At 49.2% G+C, this 22,171-nt stretch overlaps 4 protein-coding genes across 4 annotated transcripts in view; 1 reads left to right on the top strand and 3 right to left on the bottom strand.

The window, feature by feature from the left end:
• Positions 1–443: 443 nt before the first annotated feature.
• On the bottom strand, positions 444–2,568 carry LOC108135027 (putative gustatory receptor 85a). The gene is made up of 3 exons (XM_017255558.2): positions 2,488–2,568; positions 947–1,954; positions 444–890 (listed from the first exon to the last, which is right to left on the bottom strand). The coding sequence occupies exons 1-3, from the start codon at positions 2,566–2,568 to the stop codon at positions 732–734; spliced, it is 1,248 nt and encodes a 415-aa protein (XP_017111047.2). The 3' UTR covers positions 444–731.
• Positions 2,415–5,972, top strand: LOC108135149. The gene is made up of 5 exons (XM_017255769.2): positions 2,415–3,391; positions 4,172–5,389; positions 5,462–5,469; positions 5,524–5,651; positions 5,836–5,972. Exons 1-5 carry the CDS (start codon positions 2,966–2,968, stop codon positions 5,970–5,972), a joined length of 1,917 nt encoding a protein of 638 aa, XP_017111258.1. The 5' UTR covers positions 2,415–2,965.
• On the bottom strand, positions 4,985–7,367 carry LOC108135150 (dynein light chain Tctex-type protein 2B). Its single transcript, XM_017255770.2, has 3 exons — positions 7,026–7,367; positions 6,632–6,968; positions 4,985–6,024 (listed from the first exon to the last, which is right to left on the bottom strand). Exons 1-2 carry the CDS (start codon positions 7,285–7,287, stop codon positions 6,709–6,711), a joined length of 522 nt encoding a protein of 173 aa, XP_017111259.1. The 5' UTR covers positions 7,288–7,367; the 3' UTR covers positions 4,985–6,024; positions 6,632–6,708.
• Positions 7,368–8,215: 848 nt separating this feature from the next.
• The window catches only part of LOC108135080 (F-actin-monooxygenase Mical), a 43,598-nt gene continuing 29,642 nt past the window's right edge, over positions 8,216–22,171 (bottom strand). Inside the window, 12 exon segments of the mRNA XM_017255646.2 lie at positions 8,216–9,083; positions 9,144–9,340; positions 9,471–9,571; positions 9,631–9,708; positions 9,768–9,972; positions 10,104–10,377; positions 11,141–11,173; positions 11,385–15,434; positions 15,712–15,870; positions 16,375–16,404; positions 16,406–16,448; positions 16,810–22,013. Coding sequence (XP_017111135.1) covers positions 9,078–9,083; positions 9,144–9,340; positions 9,471–9,571; positions 9,631–9,708; positions 9,768–9,972; positions 10,104–10,377; positions 11,141–11,173; positions 11,385–15,434; positions 15,712–15,870; positions 16,375–16,404; positions 16,406–16,448; positions 16,810–22,013 — 10,380 coding nt within the window. The 3' untranslated portion in view covers positions 8,216–9,077.

Below are 22,171 nucleotides of genomic sequence, written 5' to 3'. Positions count from 1 at the left end.
CTACAGATCATAATTATATATATATATAAATATATATATTTTGCGTCTTTATATACGGGCAAACGGCATATTTGTATATTTACACTCAATGTACAGATCGGAGCTACAAATCACAGCAGCTAGGGAAATAGAAATACTTAAGTACTTGTTGCTCGGTTTGGCTTTTTATGCTTCATGTCCTGCATTAATGTTATTCCAACTCCAGATCAGCCATTACCCATCAAATCGCAGCGTGTCGGATTGGATGTCCACAAAACACTGCTCTGCATATGTACGTAAACCTAAGCAACCATCACTCTCATCACACCAAGGCATTTACTCCAAACACCACTCACGCTAAAAACAGATCCCACAAACTAAATCATTTTCAAAACTATTTTAAGCGAATGAAAAATATACAACAATGAAAGCAAGAAAGAACTCTAAAAAATCATTTCAATGGACGTGTTTATGAATGTTGATTTTAAACAATAAATCGAAATCAGAATGAATAAAAACGTAAACAACTAATTCTATGACATAAGCTAAACAAGATACAAATTCTATAATAAAATAAAAACAGAAAAGACAAGAGAAAAATGATACTTTCAAAACTAACCATTTGCGTTTTTATTGACTGGGTGAAAAAGTGGAAGAAGATTCAAAAGGCATCCTTTAAGTATGGCCAAAAATGGCTTTAAGTTTGACAATTATATTTTGTTTTGAAGGTTGTAAGCAAAGTTCTAAATGATTTATTTTGTTATTGCAATATAATCAGATTGCACCATGTACAGCACGTGCACCAGGATTACCGATGTGCTTTGAAAGACCAGCGAGCGATTCATGCGAAATGTGCCAAAAATAGCGATGTAAGTATGCTGTCTTGCAAACTGCAGTGATAGCCATTCGACCTGTAAGAACAGAGGGATAAGGAGTAATTTCCATTAATCTAACACAAACCACTTACACTTCGCTCCACCTCGGTGCTTTGTTTGTGAGGAGTCCTCAGAACCTCCATGGCCGTTTCGGTTAGGAATTCGGTTGTGTTGGCCAAACAATTCATCAGGGGCGATACCATCAGAGGTTGAATACACGTAACCAAGGCCAGCAAAATGTACATAAACTCCCTGTCGGCGTGTCCATGTCCGAGAATTACGCGTACCACCATGTATCCGGCCACAATGCCACTCCAAAGATTGCGAAGCAGGTAGCTTAGCAGAACGAACTCGAAGATGGAGCCCACTTCCGAGGTTAAATCGATTAGGCACTGAAACATGGTTTGCAGCCTTTGCACCTGGCGTAGCTGGTGGGTCACAGATCTCGGTCTCGTAACCAGGAGTACCATCTTCAGGCCGGACTCCAATCGCCACCAGCACTCGCATATCTCCGACACAATGGCAAAGACCAAGTAGTTCATTGCAAATATCATGAACTCGGGCAGAAAGCAGTTGCAGGAATGGTTAAAGCCCATCCTGGTGCTGAGAGCAAATAGAGCCAAATGGATGCCGAGACGAAGGATCAGAAGGAAGGTCATTATAAGCAGCAAGCGATTCAGGTATCGCTGATTTTCTTTCGACCATCTATATCCCATTATCCTGCTAAGCTCCCTAAGTTTTTGCAGCTTCTGCATCACCACAAATATTCTATTTCGCCAGCGATAGGAACACCCCATGCAGCTGGTGAGGTAGAGAAAAACCAATGTGAAGTAGGTGAAAAAATTAACCCTTAACACAATTGATTCTGATGAGTCCGAGAAAACTTCTAGAAATTGCAGTAGAAACCTAGTCGTCAGGGTGAACACTACGAAGTTGTGTACTATCCTGTAGATGGCAAGGAATCGGGACCAGCGCAGTCTCCCATGCCCAACATCCATGTAGAAGTCCACAACTCCATTTAGGGCACAAAAAAAAATAAAACCAATTTGTAAAAGGCTTCTTAGCGACCGCATGACCTTATCCTCAAACTGACCGCGAAGCTACTGAACCCATCCATCAACTGGATGTGTTGGGGCCTGTCATTTCGATTACCAGATATTACATCAGCTGGTGATTGACCCTTTTGGAAGCACTTGTTGCTTGAAATTTAATTAATTTAACCCTACTCTCATCGATTTCGTGATGGATTGCAGTGTTAATGCGGTGCGAAATGACTATCTTTTCAAGATTTCTTTGCCGATACAGATAGTGTTGGCTTTTTATGTAATTGTTCTATACATCTATATTTAAAAAATTTTTTTTTTGTTTGTACATCAGATGGTATTCGTTATTATTCATTTTCTATTTTATGTTGTCTTAATTTGTTTTAGTTTTTTATTTATTTTAGCTATTATTATTATTATTTTTTATTTTTTTTTTTATATATGTTTTTTTTTTTGTAAGTTTAAAAAAAACTTTTAGGGACTTGAATTAAATTAAGTCGTATATTGTGTGGAATTGTTTTAATTGATTACTCAATCCTCTATGCACCCGCTTTGATAGTTATGTCACTTTAGGAAGATTACTCTTTTACCTTTGGTATGGCAAACATTTTCCACGTAACATCGGCTTGACGAGCCACGAAGCCGAGCTCAAATAGACGAGCCGATCCCATGTCCATCGATCGGGTGTCGTATTTTAGCACACTCCCCAACCAGCCCCAACTTCAGTTTGGCAGCAGCAATCACGCGAATCAGTTCGAACCAGAAGCGAAACGAGACACACTATCTATCCGACCCACTGCATCTAAAAAGGGGCAGAAAAACTATGTGGAAAACGACCGCCGCTTGACGGTTGACGAATTTCGGAATAGTCATCACCTTGAGTGCAGATCATCGGCTGGGCTAATTGAATCGGGATCGGACAAAAAGTGGAACAGAAAATAATGAACGGACTGCAATTTGGGAGCGCGGATAGAGCTTGCCAATTTTATTGCTAAACAGCCGCGAACGCGACAATCAGAGTGCTAAGTGCGCTATCAATCAGTCCAGTCGAAGGTCGGCTGCATTGTCATGGCTGGATTGCCACTGCTGGTGACCTGGCTGATGCTGGTGCTCCAGCTCCTCCAGCTGGAGGCCCACTACATACAGATCGACCACGAAGAGTTTCGGGCCAGCGGCTTCCCGCATCCGCACTTTCCGCCGCCGCCTCTAACGCCGCTGGACCACCTGCCGCAGGTGCTGGCCGCCAAGGAGCTGACGCCCGCCGAGGTGATGGTCGACCTGACCAACGACCTGACCCACCGCCTGCTCCACTACCACTCCATCCTCAACCGCAACAACTTTGCCTTCTCGCCCACGGCTCTGGTCAGTGTGCTGGTGGCCCTGTTCGAGGGATCGGCGGGCCACAGTGCCGAGGAGCTGCGTCATGTGCTCCAACTGCCCAACAATCGGGACGTGACCCGAGTGGGCTACCGCGACATCCACCGACGACTGCGGGTAAGACTGTTCTCGGTCCACAAATGGACCACTTTGAACTTAACCCAGTGCCATTGGCGGTTGTCCCCCGTCGAATCCACGTCCAAATGAAATGCCAACCCACATTTACACGCCTGGCTAAGCACTCATTTGTTTGGAGTGCGGAATGCCGAATGCCAAGTGCTCATTGATAAAGAACAGAACCAAAATTGAGTGTGCGTACTGCCAAACAAATTGCCCCAGGCACAAGACCATTGCTCTGCCGATCTGTAATCGGATTTCAATAGTTCGTCGACCCCATTGAATCAGATAATCTGGCTAAAGTGACCAGCAATTGTTCAAGTGAATAGATTTTTTAATTGCCAATCATTATGTAGCCATGTACTGATCAGATTTTGGGCATTTAAATGGATCAAAAAGGCTTTTCGATGGTTATCTTTATTTTGGGTGGAAAGTTTGCATAAATTAATTTGAAGTTATTAGTTGTATGTGGGCAATTATCGTTTATAATTTTAAATATTGTAATGGGTAGTCAAAAAATAATAATAATCGTAATAATACTTCCAATTAATAATACACATCGAATTTTTTTTTATATTAACTCTACATACTTCTCGAGATAAATTAAATCAATGGTTAATAAGAGAATGATTTTATATGAAGACATTAAAATATGAAACCATTTGAAAAAACAATTTAAAATATTCTTAAATTATTAAATAGATTGTTTTACGACAGAACTTTGTTACGCATGCATAAAGATAAAATCGTATCGTTTAATATTTTGTATTTACTTTGTAGACTTACTTCTTTGGCTCCGATAATCCCCTAAAAGGGCTCAGCTTGAACAAGTCCAATGTGACGGTCCTCAAGGACTTTGAGACGGTTCTTATGTTCTATGGATACGATCTGAGTGTGGACATGCTATCCTCAACGCCAGCCAATCTAACGTCAGATGCCGAGATGGTCAACACCACGATGGCCAGCAATGCCACGACCGTGGAAATGGAAGCGGAGACCACGACGCTGAAGGATGCAGAGAGCACAACGGAAGAGGCGGTCACCACGACCACGGAGGCACCGGCCACCACAACAACAGAGCCTCCAACCACCACAACGGAGGCGCCAGCGGAGACGGAGGCCACCACCGAAGCGCCAGCAGCAACGTCGGGCGAGGAGGAGGAGGCTGAGCCCGCTGGCGAAGATGAGGCTGCCGAGCTGGTGTCCGCGTTTGTGGCCGAGGAGGACTCCGAGCCGCTGCTTCGCATCCAGAAGGCCCGCGTCTCCCGACTGCCCACCAGCAAGCTGCAAGCGCCGCTCAAGCACTCGAATCCCATCACGCCGAAGCCCATTTACTTGCCCAGTGTCCGGACGGCGGTCATGCCGATGATGGCTCGTCAGGTGGCGGAGCGAAAGCCATCGCCCACACGGCAGGTAATTTCCATTATAGCTCCACAGGCAGCAAACAGCTCGCTGACTCGAAAGACGAAGATGGCACGCCACAAGCGACACGCGTTGCCAGCCTACAAGGATTTGGATGCGAATCTCTTCCTGACGCTCTTCAATCCGCACACACATGTGCCGCACCATCCGCTGCACATTCCGCCGCCGGTGCCCGCTGCTTTTGCCCCGATCACCAATGACTTTGAGCCACACTACGTGGGCGAGGCGGCCGAGGGCAAGTCCAACTACAACACGGATGTGATCAGCCACGTGTTCTATCTGGGCAACCAGCAGGTGGTGCACACCACCTTCAAGGTGTACAACGCCGTGCTGTACTACAAGTACTTCGAGCACCTGAAGATGAGCGTGCTGGAGCTGGAACTGGACACGCCGGAGTACAACCTGATGATCCTGCTGCCCGACTACCACACGGACATCGTGGCCGCTGCCGCCTCCCTAAAGCTGGGTCCCACCCTCCGGCTGATGCGAAAGCAGCTGAAGCCGCGCTGGGTGCAGGCCATCATACCCGACTTCAAGCTGCATGGGACCATGTTCCTGACCAACGATTTGCAGAACGTGAGTCTCGATTAGTGCGCTTCGTGGTCATTTTATTGATCTGTGCCATTGATTTGTGCTTTTCTGTTGCAGATGGGAATGTAAGCATGGGCGTGATGGCTACAGTTCCCGGCTCACTTTTACTTTCGTTGCAGCTGTGACGTCTTCGAGCCGAATCGCGCCGATTTTCGACCCATGACTGACGAGAAGGGCGTATACGTGCGGCACATTGAGCAATCCATAGACGTCACCATCCGTACGCATCCAATCAATCAGCTGAAGCGTAAGTGTCTCGCATTGCAGCACACCTGAATGGAGTGGAGTCGAGTGGAGTGCAGTGATGTTGGAGGCATTGAGCCGCAACGCATCGCGATTGCCCCACCCTTTTGGTGTTGCAACAGTTGCAGCAGCCTCCGCAACGCGAGACAAAGTGCAATAAGCAATAAACACTTCCTTTCGCTCTCTAGGCAACTATGGCGCGCAAACGAAACCCATTCAGATCTCCGTCAATCATCCGTTTCTGTTTTTCATCGTGGATCGCGACCTGGACGTGGCTGTTATGTCGGGCCGCATACTGAATCCGCTGAACGTGCGCATCCAATGAAGCCCGACGAAGGTCGAGTATCGAAAGTGATGAACCCTTTGTTTCCCGATGCCTACTTATACGAGTTAGTTAGTTTTAAATGTAAATACACAGAGGTGTCACGGCAGCATGGGCAGATTGAATTCCAATGAAAGTCAAAGGAGCTTTAAGTGATTGCAAATAACATTATAACATTAAGAAGAATTATCCAAGAATATTCTCTTAAAATCTAAGGCGGAATTGATCAAAATTTATAGGATTACGAAAAAAGGAAACCATCGATTGCTTTAACTAAACGAGTTGGAACTTAGTACTTAATATTTACTTTTGCAACCGCTACTTGAAGAGTAAAAATGTATATCGATAAAAAGTTTTTAATAGGTAAAAGGAAGCTTCTCCGATTCTTTAAAGTTTGTTTATTCTTGATCATTTGTCTATCTTCATAAAACTATAAAAGCCTGAGTTTTGGAATTTAACATGCAGATAGGCATATTTAATTTGAAATTGTTAAGCTGGAGCACTGGTTTCTAATATTCGGGGAACTTTACAACAACATTCATTCTTGCTTGTACTTTAAATATGGTTTTTAAGCTTTGCAAGTGGGAGTAGCCCTTTCTGTTTGACCCATTGACTTGGAATTGCCCATCTCGTCTGTGACACCTCGGATAAGTCGAGCTTACCCCTTTGAAAATAAATATAGTGAGGTGATCCTAAGCCTAATCAGTTCTGTCGCTCATGCACAATCTTCTAGTAGCTTCTAGTACTGGTACGTGCCGAACACGGTGCAGACGCAGAAGAGGCTGGTGTTGCTGAAGACCTCGGAGACGGAGGTGTCGCAGTCGCAGTCCCAGCAGCAGCGCGAGTTGTAGGTGGCCCCCGCACCCAGCTCCTGGCCGAGCATTACCTGGACGACGTGCTTGTATCGCTTCACCCGTGAGCTGCTCGCAATCTGCTGATTCACCTCGTCGGCAATCTCGCTCGTCCACGTCCTGGCCACGTCCTTGTCGTAGGTTTTGTCTGCAATGGAAGGGGTTGCTAGGCAACTGGACATGGGCTATGGATTTTCCCACTCACCCTTCAGTTTCTCGGCCATCACGGTGTTCATTATGTTCTTAATGGTGGGCAGGGGAAACATCTCTCCAAAGGCCGGTCGCATGCTGTAGGCGGTGGGCTGAGCAGCCGGCTTTTCCAACTTTTCCGCCTTTTCCCCGCCATCAGTTGTGCCCGAGTTGAGACTTCCTGGTGCCGAGATTTTCAGCTGTTTCTCTGCCTGTTTGAGAACACCTGTTGCCTGAACGGACTTGGCTGCTTCACCAACAGATTGTTTGTCAGTCATTGCGTTATAAAATAATTAATAAATATCTTTTAAAATAACCAATTTGCTGAAACGTCTAATAATCACGGTTGTTTGTTTATTTTGACATTCACCACGAACCGAAAACTCTGACTGGGAGTTGCCACCCCGTGCACTAAAAGTGGCAGCTCTTGACGCCGTTATATTTGAATTGGGGTAACTTTTCAGCAAAAAATCGACCCGAAGTTACTTAACAATTTTTAAACGCAGATGTTTAGAGACTTAAGCCATAGTTATGAAACTAGAACTGCAGGTTTTGGGTAACTTGTCGGCAAAGCCATTTTTCGTAAATTTAGAAAGGGGTTACATCATAAAAAATTACAAAAAATCGACCCGAAATTGCTAAACTATTTTTTAATGCAGATTTTTAGAGGCTTAAGACACAAGACTTTAAAGGTATACCACTTCGAAATCGGATGTCAATTAAAAAAGATATGGAATTAGAACTGCAGGCTTTTCATCGCTTTTCAGCAGTCATTTTTTGGAAATTTGGAACATTTTTGTCATAAATATGACAAAAAATCTATCCGCAAGTACAAACTAATTTTTAAACGCAGATTTTTAAAGGCTTAAGCCACAAGACTTTTAAGGTATACCACTTCGAAATCGGATGTCTAAAAGAAAAGTTATGGAATTGGAACTGCAGGTTTTGGCTAACTTTTCGGTAAAGCCATTTGTCGGAAATTTAGAAAGAATTTACATCATAAAATTGACTAAAAATCGATCTGCATGTACAAACCTTTTGTTTATAGCAGATTTGTAGAGATTTAAGCCACAAAACATTAAAGATAGTCCACTTCGAAATCAGATGTCTGTAAAAAAATCTGGATTTAAAAAGGCAGGTTTTGGTCACTTTTTCGCAAAGCCATCTTTTGGAAATTTTATAACCCCTATTCCAACATTCACCATCTTTAGGTTTCGTAAAATCTTTATTCAATTCAAAATAAATCGAAAAGTTACATAATAAATTCGATAAATATGTTTATATATGCAGGTTATAAATAAAATTACACAATAATTTAAATCATTTCATTAGTTACAGTTAATGTTTGCTTCGCTCCCTTACATCAATATATGTAGGTTCTCGCATATAGAAAATATTTGTGTGCATCTCTTTGTGTTTGCTTTGAATTTGGTTGGGCAGCAGATGACATATTACATACATGGGTTGTGCTGTTTGGGAGGATGTGCGGGTGCTTCATCAAATAAATAATAATACATTCAAACGGTATACACAGAAATCGACAAACAATCGCTAAGTGAAGTAACCTAAGAAAACTCAAATAGACCATTTACAATTGCTCGAAATCACACATCAAATCAACGCACTAAAAAAACAAAACATATTGCATAGGACTTACAAAGTTCAGACAGATTTCAGTGGCAACGACTAACTAAACATACAATTAGGTTGTATACAAAACTAAAGGTATTCTCGAAAACAATCGTACTCCTGTCCTTACTTTCAAATTGCGAAATTAGTTTTTGGTTTTGATTTCTTCTCTGCCTGTTTTTACACCAACCTTGCGCGCATCTCGGAAACTAGTTAGGCTTACTACTTAAATATATATATTGAAATTGTTCTCTGCCTGCTTAATCACTCTGAATAGTTAGTTGCTCGTTTCGGTTACAGCTCATGGGTTCTAGTATTGTTAATTGTTAATCTTCAGCTGCCTTTTTGGTACGTTCTCTCCTGTGTCATCTTAAGTATTTAGGCTCAACAGTCCGTTTAAAACTTCGCCGACCAGCACACTCCAGGGAAAGTTTGCTATTCAAATCTGAAACGGAAGGGTTTGTTACTTTCGAATTGGAATTTTTATTTTTTTGCCACTACTCACATTCGATTCTTCGTGGTCATGCGGTTGTCCGGTTAGCTTAATGCCCGTTGCCTCGGCTGAGTTCGATGCCGATCCCGCTGCCGTGAGGTCCAGTTGGGAGGCTGTGGGTCGTAGGGCCGCTCGCTTGGCGACAATTTCCAGCATCTCATTGAGTATTGCACCCTCGGCGGCCACATCGGCGGAGCTTTTGTCCAGTTCTGTAATTATAGTGGAAATAATGAATGTGGGTTTCATTTAATATGGATTGTAATGAGTTATTTTCTTTTTACTTCTAAAGTAAATTAAAAGTAAGGATTATTTCAAGTTCAAGCATATGTAGGTACTTACTGTTGCAGGACAAGCGCAGATTGAGCTCTTCCTTGAGCTGGGCGTGCCGATACTCCAACTGCAGTTCCTGTTGCCTAATGGTCAGTTCCTCATCGCGTTTCCTGAATGGAAAATCAAACACATTAGTGACAAGGCATCTTAACTTGGTAGTTAAACCTACTTGAGTGCTGTGATGTTGCGCCAAATCTCCAAAAGTTCCTTAAGTAGCTTCTCATCGTTGTCCTTAGTCGCGTCCAGGCTGCAAAAGAGTCTTTAGTTAGTTGGAAGTACAATTAAATATCAAGTTTGTGGACTCACTTTTCAATATTCTGCGCCTCGCCCCGCAGGGCCTTCTCAATGAGCACGCCGCGTGCCTCCAGGTCCTTTAGCTGCACCTCAATCTCCTCCTGTTCCCGCTGAATCTCTTGAGCGATTCGCAATCGCTTGAGCTCAGCTTGTCGTGAAGCCTTCGATATGGCACGTTGCTTCTTATGCTCCCGTGTCTCATTAGCGTAGCTCTCATCTGCAAGTGTAGGTTGGTTAACAGCCATATGGAACAGGGTTCTACTTGGACGAATCAGTGGGTCGGGATGGGACACATGGGTGGGCACGATATGCAGACAACGAGTGAGAGAGAGAGAGAGAGCAACAAACCATCGGATCTCTGGTAGTTCAGTGGCAGAGGCGGTATGGGCGGTGGTGTCTGGTCGTCCAGGGCGCCTGGATGACCTCCGGCCAGGTGATGGGGCCTGTGTATGTAGAGCTGCGGGCTGGATGAGGAGAACGATTCGGGTTTCGGTTTCGTGGTGTTCGTTTGCTTTCGGTAGCGACTGTTGTGCGCGGTGTTCAGATACTCTTGCGAGTGGTTTGTGGTCTGTGATGTGGCTCCTGCTGCAGTTGTAGCGTTGCAGACGAGCATATCCTTGTCCTAGTGTGTGGCATTGTGTTTGGAGGTATCAGAATATATATGGGGTTAAATGTTTGTGTGGTTTTCAGAGGTATCAAATGATGGAGAAAGACATATTGAAGAAATAAACAACTTTCAGTTCTCTGTTTAAAAACATTATGTTATTTACTACCCACTATCTGAGGTATATACATTTAACGTGCAAAAAAACTTAACAAATAATTCTTATAGATTACCATAACCAAAAGTCAAGCGATCATGCAAAATAGTCCATTGAACTTAAATTATAGATAGATTCCCAATAAACAATAAAGTGTCCAATGCTTAAACCAATAAAAACTTAAAATTAAAAACACACAGCATCATCCTTAAAATCCATAAGCTTTTCTGGAAACCTTTTTCACAGCTACCTTTTTGGTAGAAATAAACTTAAGTAAACATAAATGTTATTAACGTGAGGCATAGAAGGAAATAAAAAATAATACAGCAGGCAAACTTAAAAGTTATGACTTAAATAACTTTAGCTGGAATTGGGTAAAAGAAAATGAAAATAAAATAAATGAAAACAAATTAAAACAAAGTTTTTGCAATTTAATTGGGTTAATAGAAGAGCAAACAGACAAAGAGCAAAGCCCATTCAGATGGAGAGAAGTGCGATTAGAAACAAATTGATTTAAAATGAAGGGATGCAAAATCATAAGACTAAGCTTTTGTGAGTGGAACAAATTTTGGAAAAGTCGATTGTGATCGATGAGTGGGGTTTAGAATAGTTAAAATTTCTTACACCAAAACCGAAATTCCTCAGATCAAAGCAAGACTGCAAAATGATGGAAAGAATTTTAGATGTTATAAATGAGACACTTAGTACACCAATCACCAGACACCAAGTCCTTGGCAGCTATTATAACTTAAAGCTAGATGAGGTCGGGCGAATCGATAGCTTGGACTGGCCAAGCTCCGCAAGGCAGACAACATTTGGTTACATCAACACCGACGACAGACACATTTACCCGGGGGCAAACACTCACCTTTGACTTCTCCTTGGACTTGGGCGAGATGCGGAATCGACTGAAGACGCCACCTACTCCGCCGCCTCCGCCTCCGCCCGCCGCATCCGAGATTGTGGGCGTGCCGCTGCTGCTGGTGCCGGGTCGCTCTGACGGCTCAGAGTGGCCGGCAGCCACAGCGACGCCCTGCTCCTTGGGACTGGTGGCCGCCGATGCGGACGCCGATGCAGTTCCTTTCTGGAAAAAGCTGGACAACGACTGTATGAGACTCCTGCGCCGCTCCGGATCCTTTGGCCGGCGGCCGGACTTCGTTTTCGCCGACTTCTCGTGGCCACCGGCGGCCAAATTGGGATCGGAGGTGAAGTCCGCCGCCTTGGCCTGCAGCACGGCATCCTGATCCAGCGGCGGCTGCTGCAACTGCTGCTGCTGCTGCTGCTGACCCACCATGTAGGCCAGGTCGTTGACACTCTTCGAGGCACTCATTTTGCGGGCACGGGCCGCCAGATCGCCGGACGGCATCTCCTCCAGCTGCTTTGGCTTGAGCGCCCTGCTTTGGTCGTAGTTCAGACGTGAGCGGATGAGCTGCATCTTCTCCTCGGGACTGAGGCCCAGCTCCGTGTTGGACTTGAGTCGAGCCCTAGCTCTGGCCTCGCTTCTCAGATTCTCCGTCGAGGCGGAAATGCTGGCTATATCCGGTGCAGCCACTCCTCCTCCTCCTCCTCCGCGGTTAACTCTCACCGGAGCAATTGGCGTGGCAAAGTCAGCCAACTTTCCGCCATGAAACGAAGCCGTCTTGCCTAGCTTGTAGCCTGTCAGGGCAACGGCATCAATGTGCTCGCTGAATGGACGGGGCTTGTAGAGATCTCCAGTGCGTGTGGGCGCCTGGACAGTGCGATAGGGCGACACATAGGTGGACGTGGCGGACTTTTGCAACGGCCTCTCCGCCGTCGGCTTCGGCCGCTCCTCCGCCGTGGAGGCATGGTAGTGGGCCTGGCTGGAACAGTTCGAATCCTGCGGACTGCAGGCAGCGGCCAACTTGGGCGTGGGACTCAGGCTGGCGCCACTGGCATAGCCGCTGGTCAGCAGACTGCGCTGGCGACTCCGGTGCAGACGCTTCTCGGCGTTCAGCTGCTTCTTCGACTGCAGCTTGTCCATGACCAGGTCGTGGATGAGGTCCTTCTGCTTGGTGCGCTCTTTGGTGATCTCCTCCAGCTTGCTGCTGAGCGTGGGAATCTCAGGTACCTTGCCGGAAATGCTGGTGCTGCGCGACCGCATCGAGGCGACATTCTCCTCAGCGGGCCTGGGCTGATCCTCGACAGACTCTATCACAGGTGCGCTCGCATTGGCCAGCAGCAGGTTGGGCGCCTCGCCCTTGGAACTCTTGCGCCGCTGGGTGCTGATCTGCGAGATGCGCTGCTGCAGCGCTCGCACATACTCGAACTGGATCTGCAGATCCTCCTCCTGGACAGGCCCCTCCTTGGATGCGTTGCCAGGCGTCGAGGAGTTGGGACCGCTGCTGCTGCTGGTCACCGTGGATGTCTTTGGTTGCTGCTCCGAGCTGCTGGGCGTCGAATCGCCCTTGCCCGCTGCCAACATGGAGGCGAACTGATCGAGCACCCGGGGCGACGACGTGTCCAGTGGGCTGGTGACCACCGTCAACGCCTCACTCTCCTCCGTTGTGGTCGGCTGCGTCTGGGACAAGCCCATCCCAGCCATGCTGTCGTCGTCCAGTTCGTTGAGGGTGCTGGAGTCTGTCAGGGATTGGGTCATGGCGGGTGCCACCTCGTTCACCGGCGTCTTGGCATCGTCGTGCATTATGTACGCCCCCTGCTCGATGTAATCAATGCCCAGTTTCTCGTCCCGCTTCGTCACCAGCGGCGGTAGGTTGCCGCCGCCGGGGTAACTGGACGGCGGAGCTGCCTTGCGTGTCGTCTTCTTGGGTTCCGCCTCGATGTACTCCATGTAACCCCTGTTCTGAATGAGGGCCGTATTTGTGGCGGAATAAGCCTCGGCACAGGAACCCTCCGATCCCGTGTCCATGAACTCAATGTCATCAATGTCGATGGCACTGAGGATCCCGTCCATTTGCACCACTGGCGCCTGTCGGGCCAGCTCCTGGATGACCTCGTTCCCACTGGGCAGCTTGTTTGCTCCACCACGACGCCGCTCCTTGCGCCTCTTAATCGTGCCCTTGTTCGAGTTGAGCACAAACTCCATGTCCACAAAGTTCTCCGAGATGCAATCGTCGGCCGTCCAGTCGGAGAGTTCCGTTTCCGTTAGCCCCTGTCCGGTGGCCGTGAGCTCTGTTTCCGAATCGGATCCTCGGGACAGCACCTCGCCGGTGGGCGTTTTGTCGCTATCGTGCCCCGTGGGCGTGGTCGGAGTGTCTGGCGTCCTGGCCAAACTGCTCAAATTAAGCGTAATGGGCTTCACCGCCTGACTGTGCTCCACATTGCTCTCCACGATCAGCGGCAGGTTCTTCAGGCTCTCGATCTTGTTCTCGTTTTTGGTGTCGAACTTCAGTGTTGGTGGTCCCATCTCGGGCAGCGGCGGCGGGGCAGCGATGACCGTGCACTCCGCCGGCTCGGGCGTGGCTGTCACTGGCTCCGTCTCGTGGTCATCCTCCATCTCCAGTTCACTGGTTTTCAGCGCCGCAGCTGCGGGCGGAACAATCACATCGGCCGGCATGTCCAAGAACTTAACGTCATCGGGATCCCCAATGTACTTGCCGTTCACAATCATCAGGCTGTCCACCTGCATCAAGGCGCCACTAGTGTCGTGCACCTCCAGCCGGGGCACATTGTGCTTGCCGCCTACTGTCTGGGTGTCCGGACTGGTCGTGGACTCCAGAATGTAGTGCTGAATGTCCTCGATGCTGGACGAGTCGGAGCTGGAGCAGATGGAGCCACTGCTGCCGGTGGTGGACATGACCTCCGGCTTGGTCTTGTCCCAGGGGATATTGGGCACCTGGATCTGCACACTGTCCGGCTCGTAAAGCTCATGCTCGGCCACATCCTTCTCGGGGGAGTCGCGCTTCTCCTCGTCGGACTGCTCCAGCAGACTCTGCTGCTCCTCGCCACCAACCTGCTCCTTCGCTCCGGCGCCCTCCTTGATGTGCCCCAGTATGTCTGGGATGCACTCCTTCACATCCCGTGACACATCCGGCTTGGGTTCCTCCTTCACCTTCACCTTAACCTCCTGCTGCTGCAACTCGCTGATCTTGTTGCTGTCCGGTGTAAGGCGATCGTCCACATCCATGGCACCACCGTCCACCAACTGCTTCTTGGGCGACTCCAGGGCAGTGAGATCGATGATGGCGACCGGCTTCTCTGGGGTCACCAGGTCGATGACCTCGATCACCGTCTTGTTGTTCGTGGGCGTGGTGGGCGAACTCTTCCGCGCCAGCTGGTCCAGCAGCGTGGCGTTCACCGCATCCGTGTACTCCATGCCCTTGTTCAGCTCGTTCTTGCAGTTCACGAACACGTTCTCCTTCTCGTTGTCCGTGGAGTGACTGGACGGAGCCTTCTGTATCCGCAGCTCCACGCGCAGGTCGTTGATCACGTTGCTGGTGGCGGAGCGCATCAGCTCGTTGGCCGACTGTCCGGCCGACTGGCTGCCCTCGCCCAGCTTTGTGCGATCGAGGAAGGTGCGCATGCCGGCACTGATGTCGCTGCTGGGATTCAGCAGCTTCTGGCACTCCGAGATGTTCGACTGGAAGCTGCGGATGCGCGAGTCCAGCACCGAGGTGGAGCCCGACTTCTGGATCTTGTTGCCGTTGGCCGGTTCGCCCAGCAGGTAACGCTTCTTCAGCTCCAAACTCTTCTTCGAGGCAATGCCCTCCGTGCTGGCCGTCTTGTTCAGCAGGTAGTCACCTGGCCGGGGATTCTGCAGAGGAGCACGCTGGCTGCTGATCAGCAGGGTGGGGTCCACCTGCACCAGTGGCTTGAACTGCGGCAGCGGCGGCTGGGGCTGGTACTTCTGGAGGTAGCTGCCACCCTTCTCCCGCGCCGCCAGCTGCTTCTGATGGAGACCGGCAGCGGCTGCATTGGGTCCGATCATGGTGGACTTGACCTGCGAAAGAAACCATCAATTAGAATCACTAATGACCATACCATGGGGTTTTATTGATGAAAGTTACAAGGGTATATAAACATAGGCTTGTCGAAAGTTGCTTCCGTTCTTGTATTGAAACAGTATTGGTTTCTTCTTTGGTAACTTTTTCAAGTAAAAAAATCAGATTACTCTAAACAATTTGTTTCTTGGTTTTAAAATGTTGAGTTATGGACTTTAATATTATGAAACAAAATAAATTAGCAATAATTTTCGCTTAAGTTTATCAACCACTCACCTGGACCTTAGTGGGTTTTCTTAGATGGGTGTCATCGATGAAGATTTTGGGCGCCTGGCGTATGATCTCGTCGTTGTCGAACTCGGAGTCGGTGGATATCTCAGTGGCAGAGTTGAGCTCCACCTCGTCGGGCGAGGTGCTCTCGGACTCGGTTTGAACCTGCAATGGGAGCCACGGAAAACAGTCGAATTAGTGTGGGCTAGGACAGGTGAACAGGCAAGTAAACGAACGTAAAACAAAAGCGAAGGGAGCCGGGGATCAGTAGAGATCGGTCAGATTCTACAAACACCTCGCTCGCTGGCGGCGTTTAATGTACAGCAAACACCTTTGGTTCGCGCATGCTGATTAGTCGGAGTAGTGGGTTAATCAGCAACAAAACAGCGGCGTCATGCCTTTAGGTACGATCCAGAAGGGAAACGAAAGGAACGGAACGCTGGAGGATAGAACAAACGCTGGCCGGGATTAGCTTGATTGGCTGGGGGTGGGGGGGGTTAGACCTTTTGTTTTTGGACGGCAACAGAACGACACAACACAATCGGTATTCAGTAATTTCTAGGCTTTAAGACTTTACAGGTTTAGCGACTACAAACTTTCGGCTTTATTTCGGGCTGCTGAAGTTCGGGGTTAGCGCAACATTTCGGGAACGGCTGTGCTTGAATTTACCTTCGTAGATCGTACCCAGGTGCATTTACTTTTCAATCAAGTGGCTAACTCGATCAGAGGCTGCTAGCCCGATCTAGTCTTTGGCTGTTCGGAGGACTTGGACTGGACTTGAACTTGAACTTGAACTTGAACTTGAAGGCGTGGCACATCGAGAGCAGACAGGCGGGCGGGCGGTCTAGCATGGTTGTTTGGTTGTTTGGTTGGTTGGTTGGTTGGTGGGTTGATCGGGGACCTATAGTGTATTTTATGGTGGTCGGGGTCAAGGGTCAAAGGTCGGGTGCTGTTTCTTGGGTTGGTTTCGCTGTCGTTGGGTTGACTCTCAGTAGAGATAGTAGTTGAGGCGTCGTCTGCGGCCACAACGGGGTTAAATATAAATAAAAAAAAAAAAAAAGAGAGAAGGCTGCTTTGGTGAGTGGTTCAGGGTTCAACAACTAAGAGATAACGCACGACTCTTTGCTGCCGTAGCCGGAAAGCGCGGATGCGGATACGGATGCGGATCCGCTGGCGGGGCTGCGTCGTCGGAACAGGTCGCTCAGGTGTGAGCTACGCGAGCTGGTCGATGGATAGTAGCTGCTGCCGCTAGTGGCACTGCTGCTGGGTATGTTGTAGCTTCTCCTGGCCAGGTAATCACTGCTGGGACTGAGGTAGTCGTAGTTGTTGCTCTTCCTTGGCGAGGCTTTCGGAAAGCGATTGAGCGTGGAACTGGCATAGTGTCTGGGCCTGTAGCTGGTCAGATCCTCGTCCACATCATCGTACTCCCTGCGATCCGTGCTGCGCAGTACCTCCCTCATGTAGGGATTACGCTCCACCACTCGCTCGTTCACGAAATCCCTCTTGCGGTTGTGCAATCGTTTGCTGCGATCCAGCAAGGCCTGCGTACTGGCGTCCATCGGGTCATCGTAGCTGGTGTAGCTCACAGGACGAGCTGTGGCCACTGTGGTGGTGGTGGAGAGTGTGTCCGTGTCCTGGCTGGATTGCGCCGACAACGATTGCAGCGAAGGTCCTTTCTTGAGGTCGCTAAACGACTTCGAGCTCTGACGGGAGCTATTGGCCAGCGGTTTGAAGGGCTGCGGCGATTGGGAACGCGGCTTTTCCTTGAATCTTTGCGAACCTCTTTTCTTGGGGGCCAGTAATCCGGCGAAAATATCATCCTCCTCTAGAGATTCAGCACGCTTGTCGAAAACCGTTTTTCCATCCGGCCACTTGCGGTTCTTGAAAGCAGCCGATGGCGGGGAATCCGAACGAGCGTATTCGGGCAGCTGTTTCCTAAGTTTCTCCGCCTGCTCCTCCTCATCCAGATCCTCTGGATCCCCCTCCCCCTCCCCCTCGAGCTGGGCCTTGGGCCAGGATCGACCTTGGAACACCTCGGGCACGGGCTCATCAATGGCCACCGGCTCGGGAATGAACCTGGGCTGGTCCGGCTTCGGCAGCTTCAGCTTCTTGGGCATGGGCACAATGACCGGCTTGTTGTCCTGTAACTCTATAAATGCAAACGAGCTGCGTCGCGTGGAACAGGTGGTGGAGTCCATCGAGGTGGCGCTGCCATCGACATCCAACTTCTTGAACATCGGCGGCGTGCCCTCGTGCCGTGTGGCCGTGTCCTGGGTGCGATTCGTGTCCTGAGTGGTGCCTCGCCGGGATCCCATCTTCGTGGGCGGCGTGGGCGGTGGTAAGCTGCGCTTGCCACTCGAGTTGCTGCTGCTCTGCAAGGAGTCGCGTCTGCGCTGCTCCGCCGCAATGACCTCGAAGCTCTCGTCCCGCTTGATCAGCGCCTGCCGTCTCTCCTGCTCGAAATCCTCGATGAGGCGTCGCTGGGCCGCCTCGTCGTCTGCGTCGGTGGTTAGATTATTCAGAAGCTGCACGGAACTGGTGCTGGGTGAAATGGGCCGCATCTTGTACCTTCTAGGCAGCATGGGACTGTTGGGCAGCTTCTCCATGTCCCACTCCAGGGAGCTCTCTTTGCTGGCCACACTTTGGGCTTTCGATGGTTGTTGGTGGCCTTGGAGCAGCCTTCGGCGCGGCATGGGCGATGCGGGCAGCTTCTCCATGTCCCAATCCGAGGAGTTCTCCTTGCTACTCGACTTGGGTGGTGTTATAATTTTTGGCACCTCCACTAGACTGCTTCCGGAAGAGTTCTCGCTCTTGAGCGAATTACTCTGACTGATTGTTGGTTTTTGAGGGCTTGCAACGGCCTGAGGAACCTCTTCTGGTTGGGTAACTTTCACCTCTTTGTCTTCTTCAGTAGCCGAACCATTTTCTTTGATTAGCTCTTTCGGATGATCCACTTGGTCCATATCTACCTCCGCCAACATGCTTGGAAACCTCAATGTTTGACTGCCTTCGATTGGAACTACTTCCAAGATTTGAGGCTGAACATTCTTAATGTAAACCTGATGTAGGAGATCCTGTACAGAGGGAGCCATATCCCCAGGATCCAGTTTTGACAGCCTTTTCTTCAGCCTTTGAGGAGCCACCGGCAGCGATGGTTCACTGGAAGAAGAACTGCTCTTGGGTCTGCGCTGCGGGCGTGATGGAAAGTGGTTGCCATCCACTTCATCCTGGCCATTGTCCTGCTGGAATTTCTCCCCAATAGTCGGCCGGAAAGCCTCCTCGTCCCGTTCCAGAGATTCCAGCTTATCCAAATAATCCCGATCCGCTGACTTTCTGGAAACGAGTGTGGCCCTTGGTGTGATGCCCACCAGTTCATCGTTGGAATCGAACTCCACATTGACCAACATCTCATCGGAGAAGTGATTAAAAAGCTTCTCGATGCTCTGATCCTCGGAACTGCCCCGTTTGACCACCGTGACTGGTTGGGCGCTGGGACTCTTGCTGATTGTGGTGCACAGGGAGTCCGCATCAATGTCATCCTCCTGGGACTCAGCAATGGCAACAGGCTGCGGTTCCTGATCCATGTCCTCCACCATGCCCTGGAACAGTTCGTTCACCTGCTCCGCCTCCCGTTCCTTTTCCAAGTGGCTCAAGGCCACGAGTGCCTCCTGGTTGAGTTTCTCGTTCAAAGAAATCTCCGACTGCCGCCGCGACATAGCCAAACTGGATTGCGAGCCACGACGTGAGTTGTTCGAGGACTTATCACAGCCTGTCTTGGGTAGATTCTTAATGTCTTCTACTGGTAGGGGAACTTCAACTACAGCTTCCACTACGGCTTCAATGGGCACCGCTTTAGTGGGTTCCACAGCCGGACTCTTGGTCTTTGAGCGTTCCAGCTCTTTGGCCTCTGTGGCCTTGTCCAGCAGATCAAGAACCTCAAAATCATCTGGAACAGGAGTGGCTGGCTTTAAGGGCTTCGGTTGCACAATTTTGGGTGCCTTCTTCTGCGCCTGCTTGGCCTGGCGAACGCTGCCAATCTTGGCCAGCTCCTCCAGCGAGTTGTTTGCCTTGGCCACCTTGGGCGCTTTAGAGGGAGATTTCTTTTTCTTAATGGGAGACATTCGCTTTTCGGGTGATTTGCGAGCGTTTAGGCCAAAGAATTTGGCCAGCTTGGAGTCGCGATACTGCACAGGTAGATCGTTAAAAGGATCTGGTTTAGCCTGAACCCTAACCTCCTTTGGCTTTTCCTCCTTTTGAGCGTAGAACTTGTCGCGCTTCTTCTGCAAAAAGTTGGTGGCCTCGTTGCGCCATTCATTGCGCAGGTACTCCATGGTCTTGTCCAAATCGCTCATCGAATCGCTGGCCGAGACCAGTGATTCCCTGGAGCGGGTCAAGCTGCTCAGATTGCTGGTGGTGGACTCCATGCGACGCAATTTGAACGCCGCCTGTTCCTCACTATTCTGCGAGGTCTGAGAGGTAACCGAACTCATGGACTCGAATCGCTTGAGGATGTTCTGGACCCCAGTCAGTCTTTCTTTCGACGGCTTCAAATCGAACTCACCCTCGCCCAGGGATTTGGTTTTCAATAGTTTCTTACTACTGCGTCTGGGAAGACCCAGTTCCAGATCCAGCCCAGTTTCCTCGAGTATGCGATCAATGTTGTCGGACAGATCGCTGGGTGACTTTTCATCCTGAAACAATCGCTGATACTCGGAGCTGGGCGAGCGCACCTCTCCGTCTCCCAGGATTTCATCCAAAATTCGTTCAGCTTCATCCTTTGGGGGTGGGGGTGCCTCCTCTGGAGTATCTTCGACTGCAGCCGCCGCTGCTTCTTGGGCTGCCGCCTTTTTAGCTTTAGTTCCCTTGGGTACAATTTTCTTTACAATCTTAATGGTCTTTCCTTTGGACGTGGCTGTGGCTTTTGTCACGGTTGTGGTACTTCCCAATTTGGCTGGTTTCTTAACCGTCGTAGCCGCCTTTGCGGGAGCCTTCTTTTTGGTCAGGTCAAGTGCTCCATCCATTTGGTGCTCCCTTAAGCTAAACGTGTCCAATGAGGCCTGTCGTTTGGGTGGCACTGGCTTGGAATCCGCCACCTTCTCAGGGTTCTTTTTGGGCTGCCCTGCCTTCTCCTCCTGGTTCTTAGATTTTTCCTCCTGCACCTTGGACTTTTCCTCCAGGTTCTTGGACTTCTCCTCCTGGTTTTTGGACTTCTCCTCCTGGACCTTGGATTTGGCCAGGGATGCCTCAGTCTGCGACTTCTTCAGTCGCTCGGCTACTGTCTCTACGGTTCGGCGCTGCGGAGCCGGACTGCTGGGAAAGTATTTGGACAGGTTAACATCCTTGAGGGTCACCTGGTTCTTGTTTGTGCTGCTGGCAGAGCTCTTCTCCTGCTTCTGGTTGGGGAAATACTTCGAGAGGTCCATGGAGGCCGGTGCCTGGGCGCTTACGGTTGGCATTGTCAACTGGGATTTGATGTGATCCATGGTGCCGGCAAAGCTGCTGGCCTGGATTTCCTTTAACTTGCTGTTGAGCTGCTTATTGGGTTGCCTTTCGACATCCGCCTCATCATCTACGTCCATTTCTTCATCCTGATCGCTGCTGTTCTGGCGCTGAATCTTTTTTAAAGTGCCCAAGATCCCTTGGATTTGCATTCTGCTGTCACTGGGAATGGGTGCTTTTTTCACCTTTGGACTTCCGTTGCTGGCGTTGCTTCTTAAGCTGTTGGAACGACTCACGTTGGTGCTGCTGCCCTTGGGTTTTTTCAAACCCTCTGGCCGAGGCAGCTGCTCCTTTGGACGCTCTTCAAAGTTGGGTTTTCGTGGCTTCAGCTCATCGAGATTGAAATCAATGACAGGCTTGGGTTTGGCTTCCGCCGCCGGTTGAGATGGACTCACTACCTTCTCGAACTTCTCATCGAATTTGGACTTGGGTTGGAGAACAGGACCATCAGAGATTGGAGCCGGAGCCACCTTTTGGCCAGCTGCTATGGCTGCATTCTCAGCCAGCCACTTCTCCTTCAGCGTGAGCTTGCGTAGGATGTCGCTCTTGACAAGATTCTCCTTGGCCAGTTCCTCGAGGTCCTTGTTCATCTTGACCATGTTGTTCATGTGGTAAAGTTTCTCGCTGATCGCCTCGATCTCACTGCTAAACTTACGGGGGGCATTCCGCTCCAGTTGCTCCATTTCCACACGAGTGGGCGTGGCCAGAGGCGTGGAGGGCTGACTGCGGGCGGACTCAAAGGAGTTGGCCGATTTCAGAGAGCTTCTGTCCACCACATTCTCTTTATTGTCTACGTTTAACTTAAGTTTCTAATAAATTGAAAAATTTATGATTTTTAAGGGCAAAAGTGAAACCAACACCATTATGACAAGGAGATTAAATGAATATCGTAAGAGAGTCAAGGAGAATAAATGAGAATAATGAGAAGGTTAGTCTCCCCGTCACCAAAAGACAAGATTTCAAAGTG

This window comes from Drosophila elegans, unplaced genomic scaffold (assembly GCF_018152505.1).
Source record: "Drosophila elegans isolate 14027-0461.03 unplaced genomic scaffold, ASM1815250v1 contig_476, whole genome shotgun sequence".
NCBI lineage: Eukaryota > Metazoa > Arthropoda > Insecta > Diptera > Drosophilidae > Drosophila > Drosophila elegans.
Note: the sequence above shows the minus strand (reverse complement) of the source record. Positions and strands in the feature narration are given on the sequence as shown.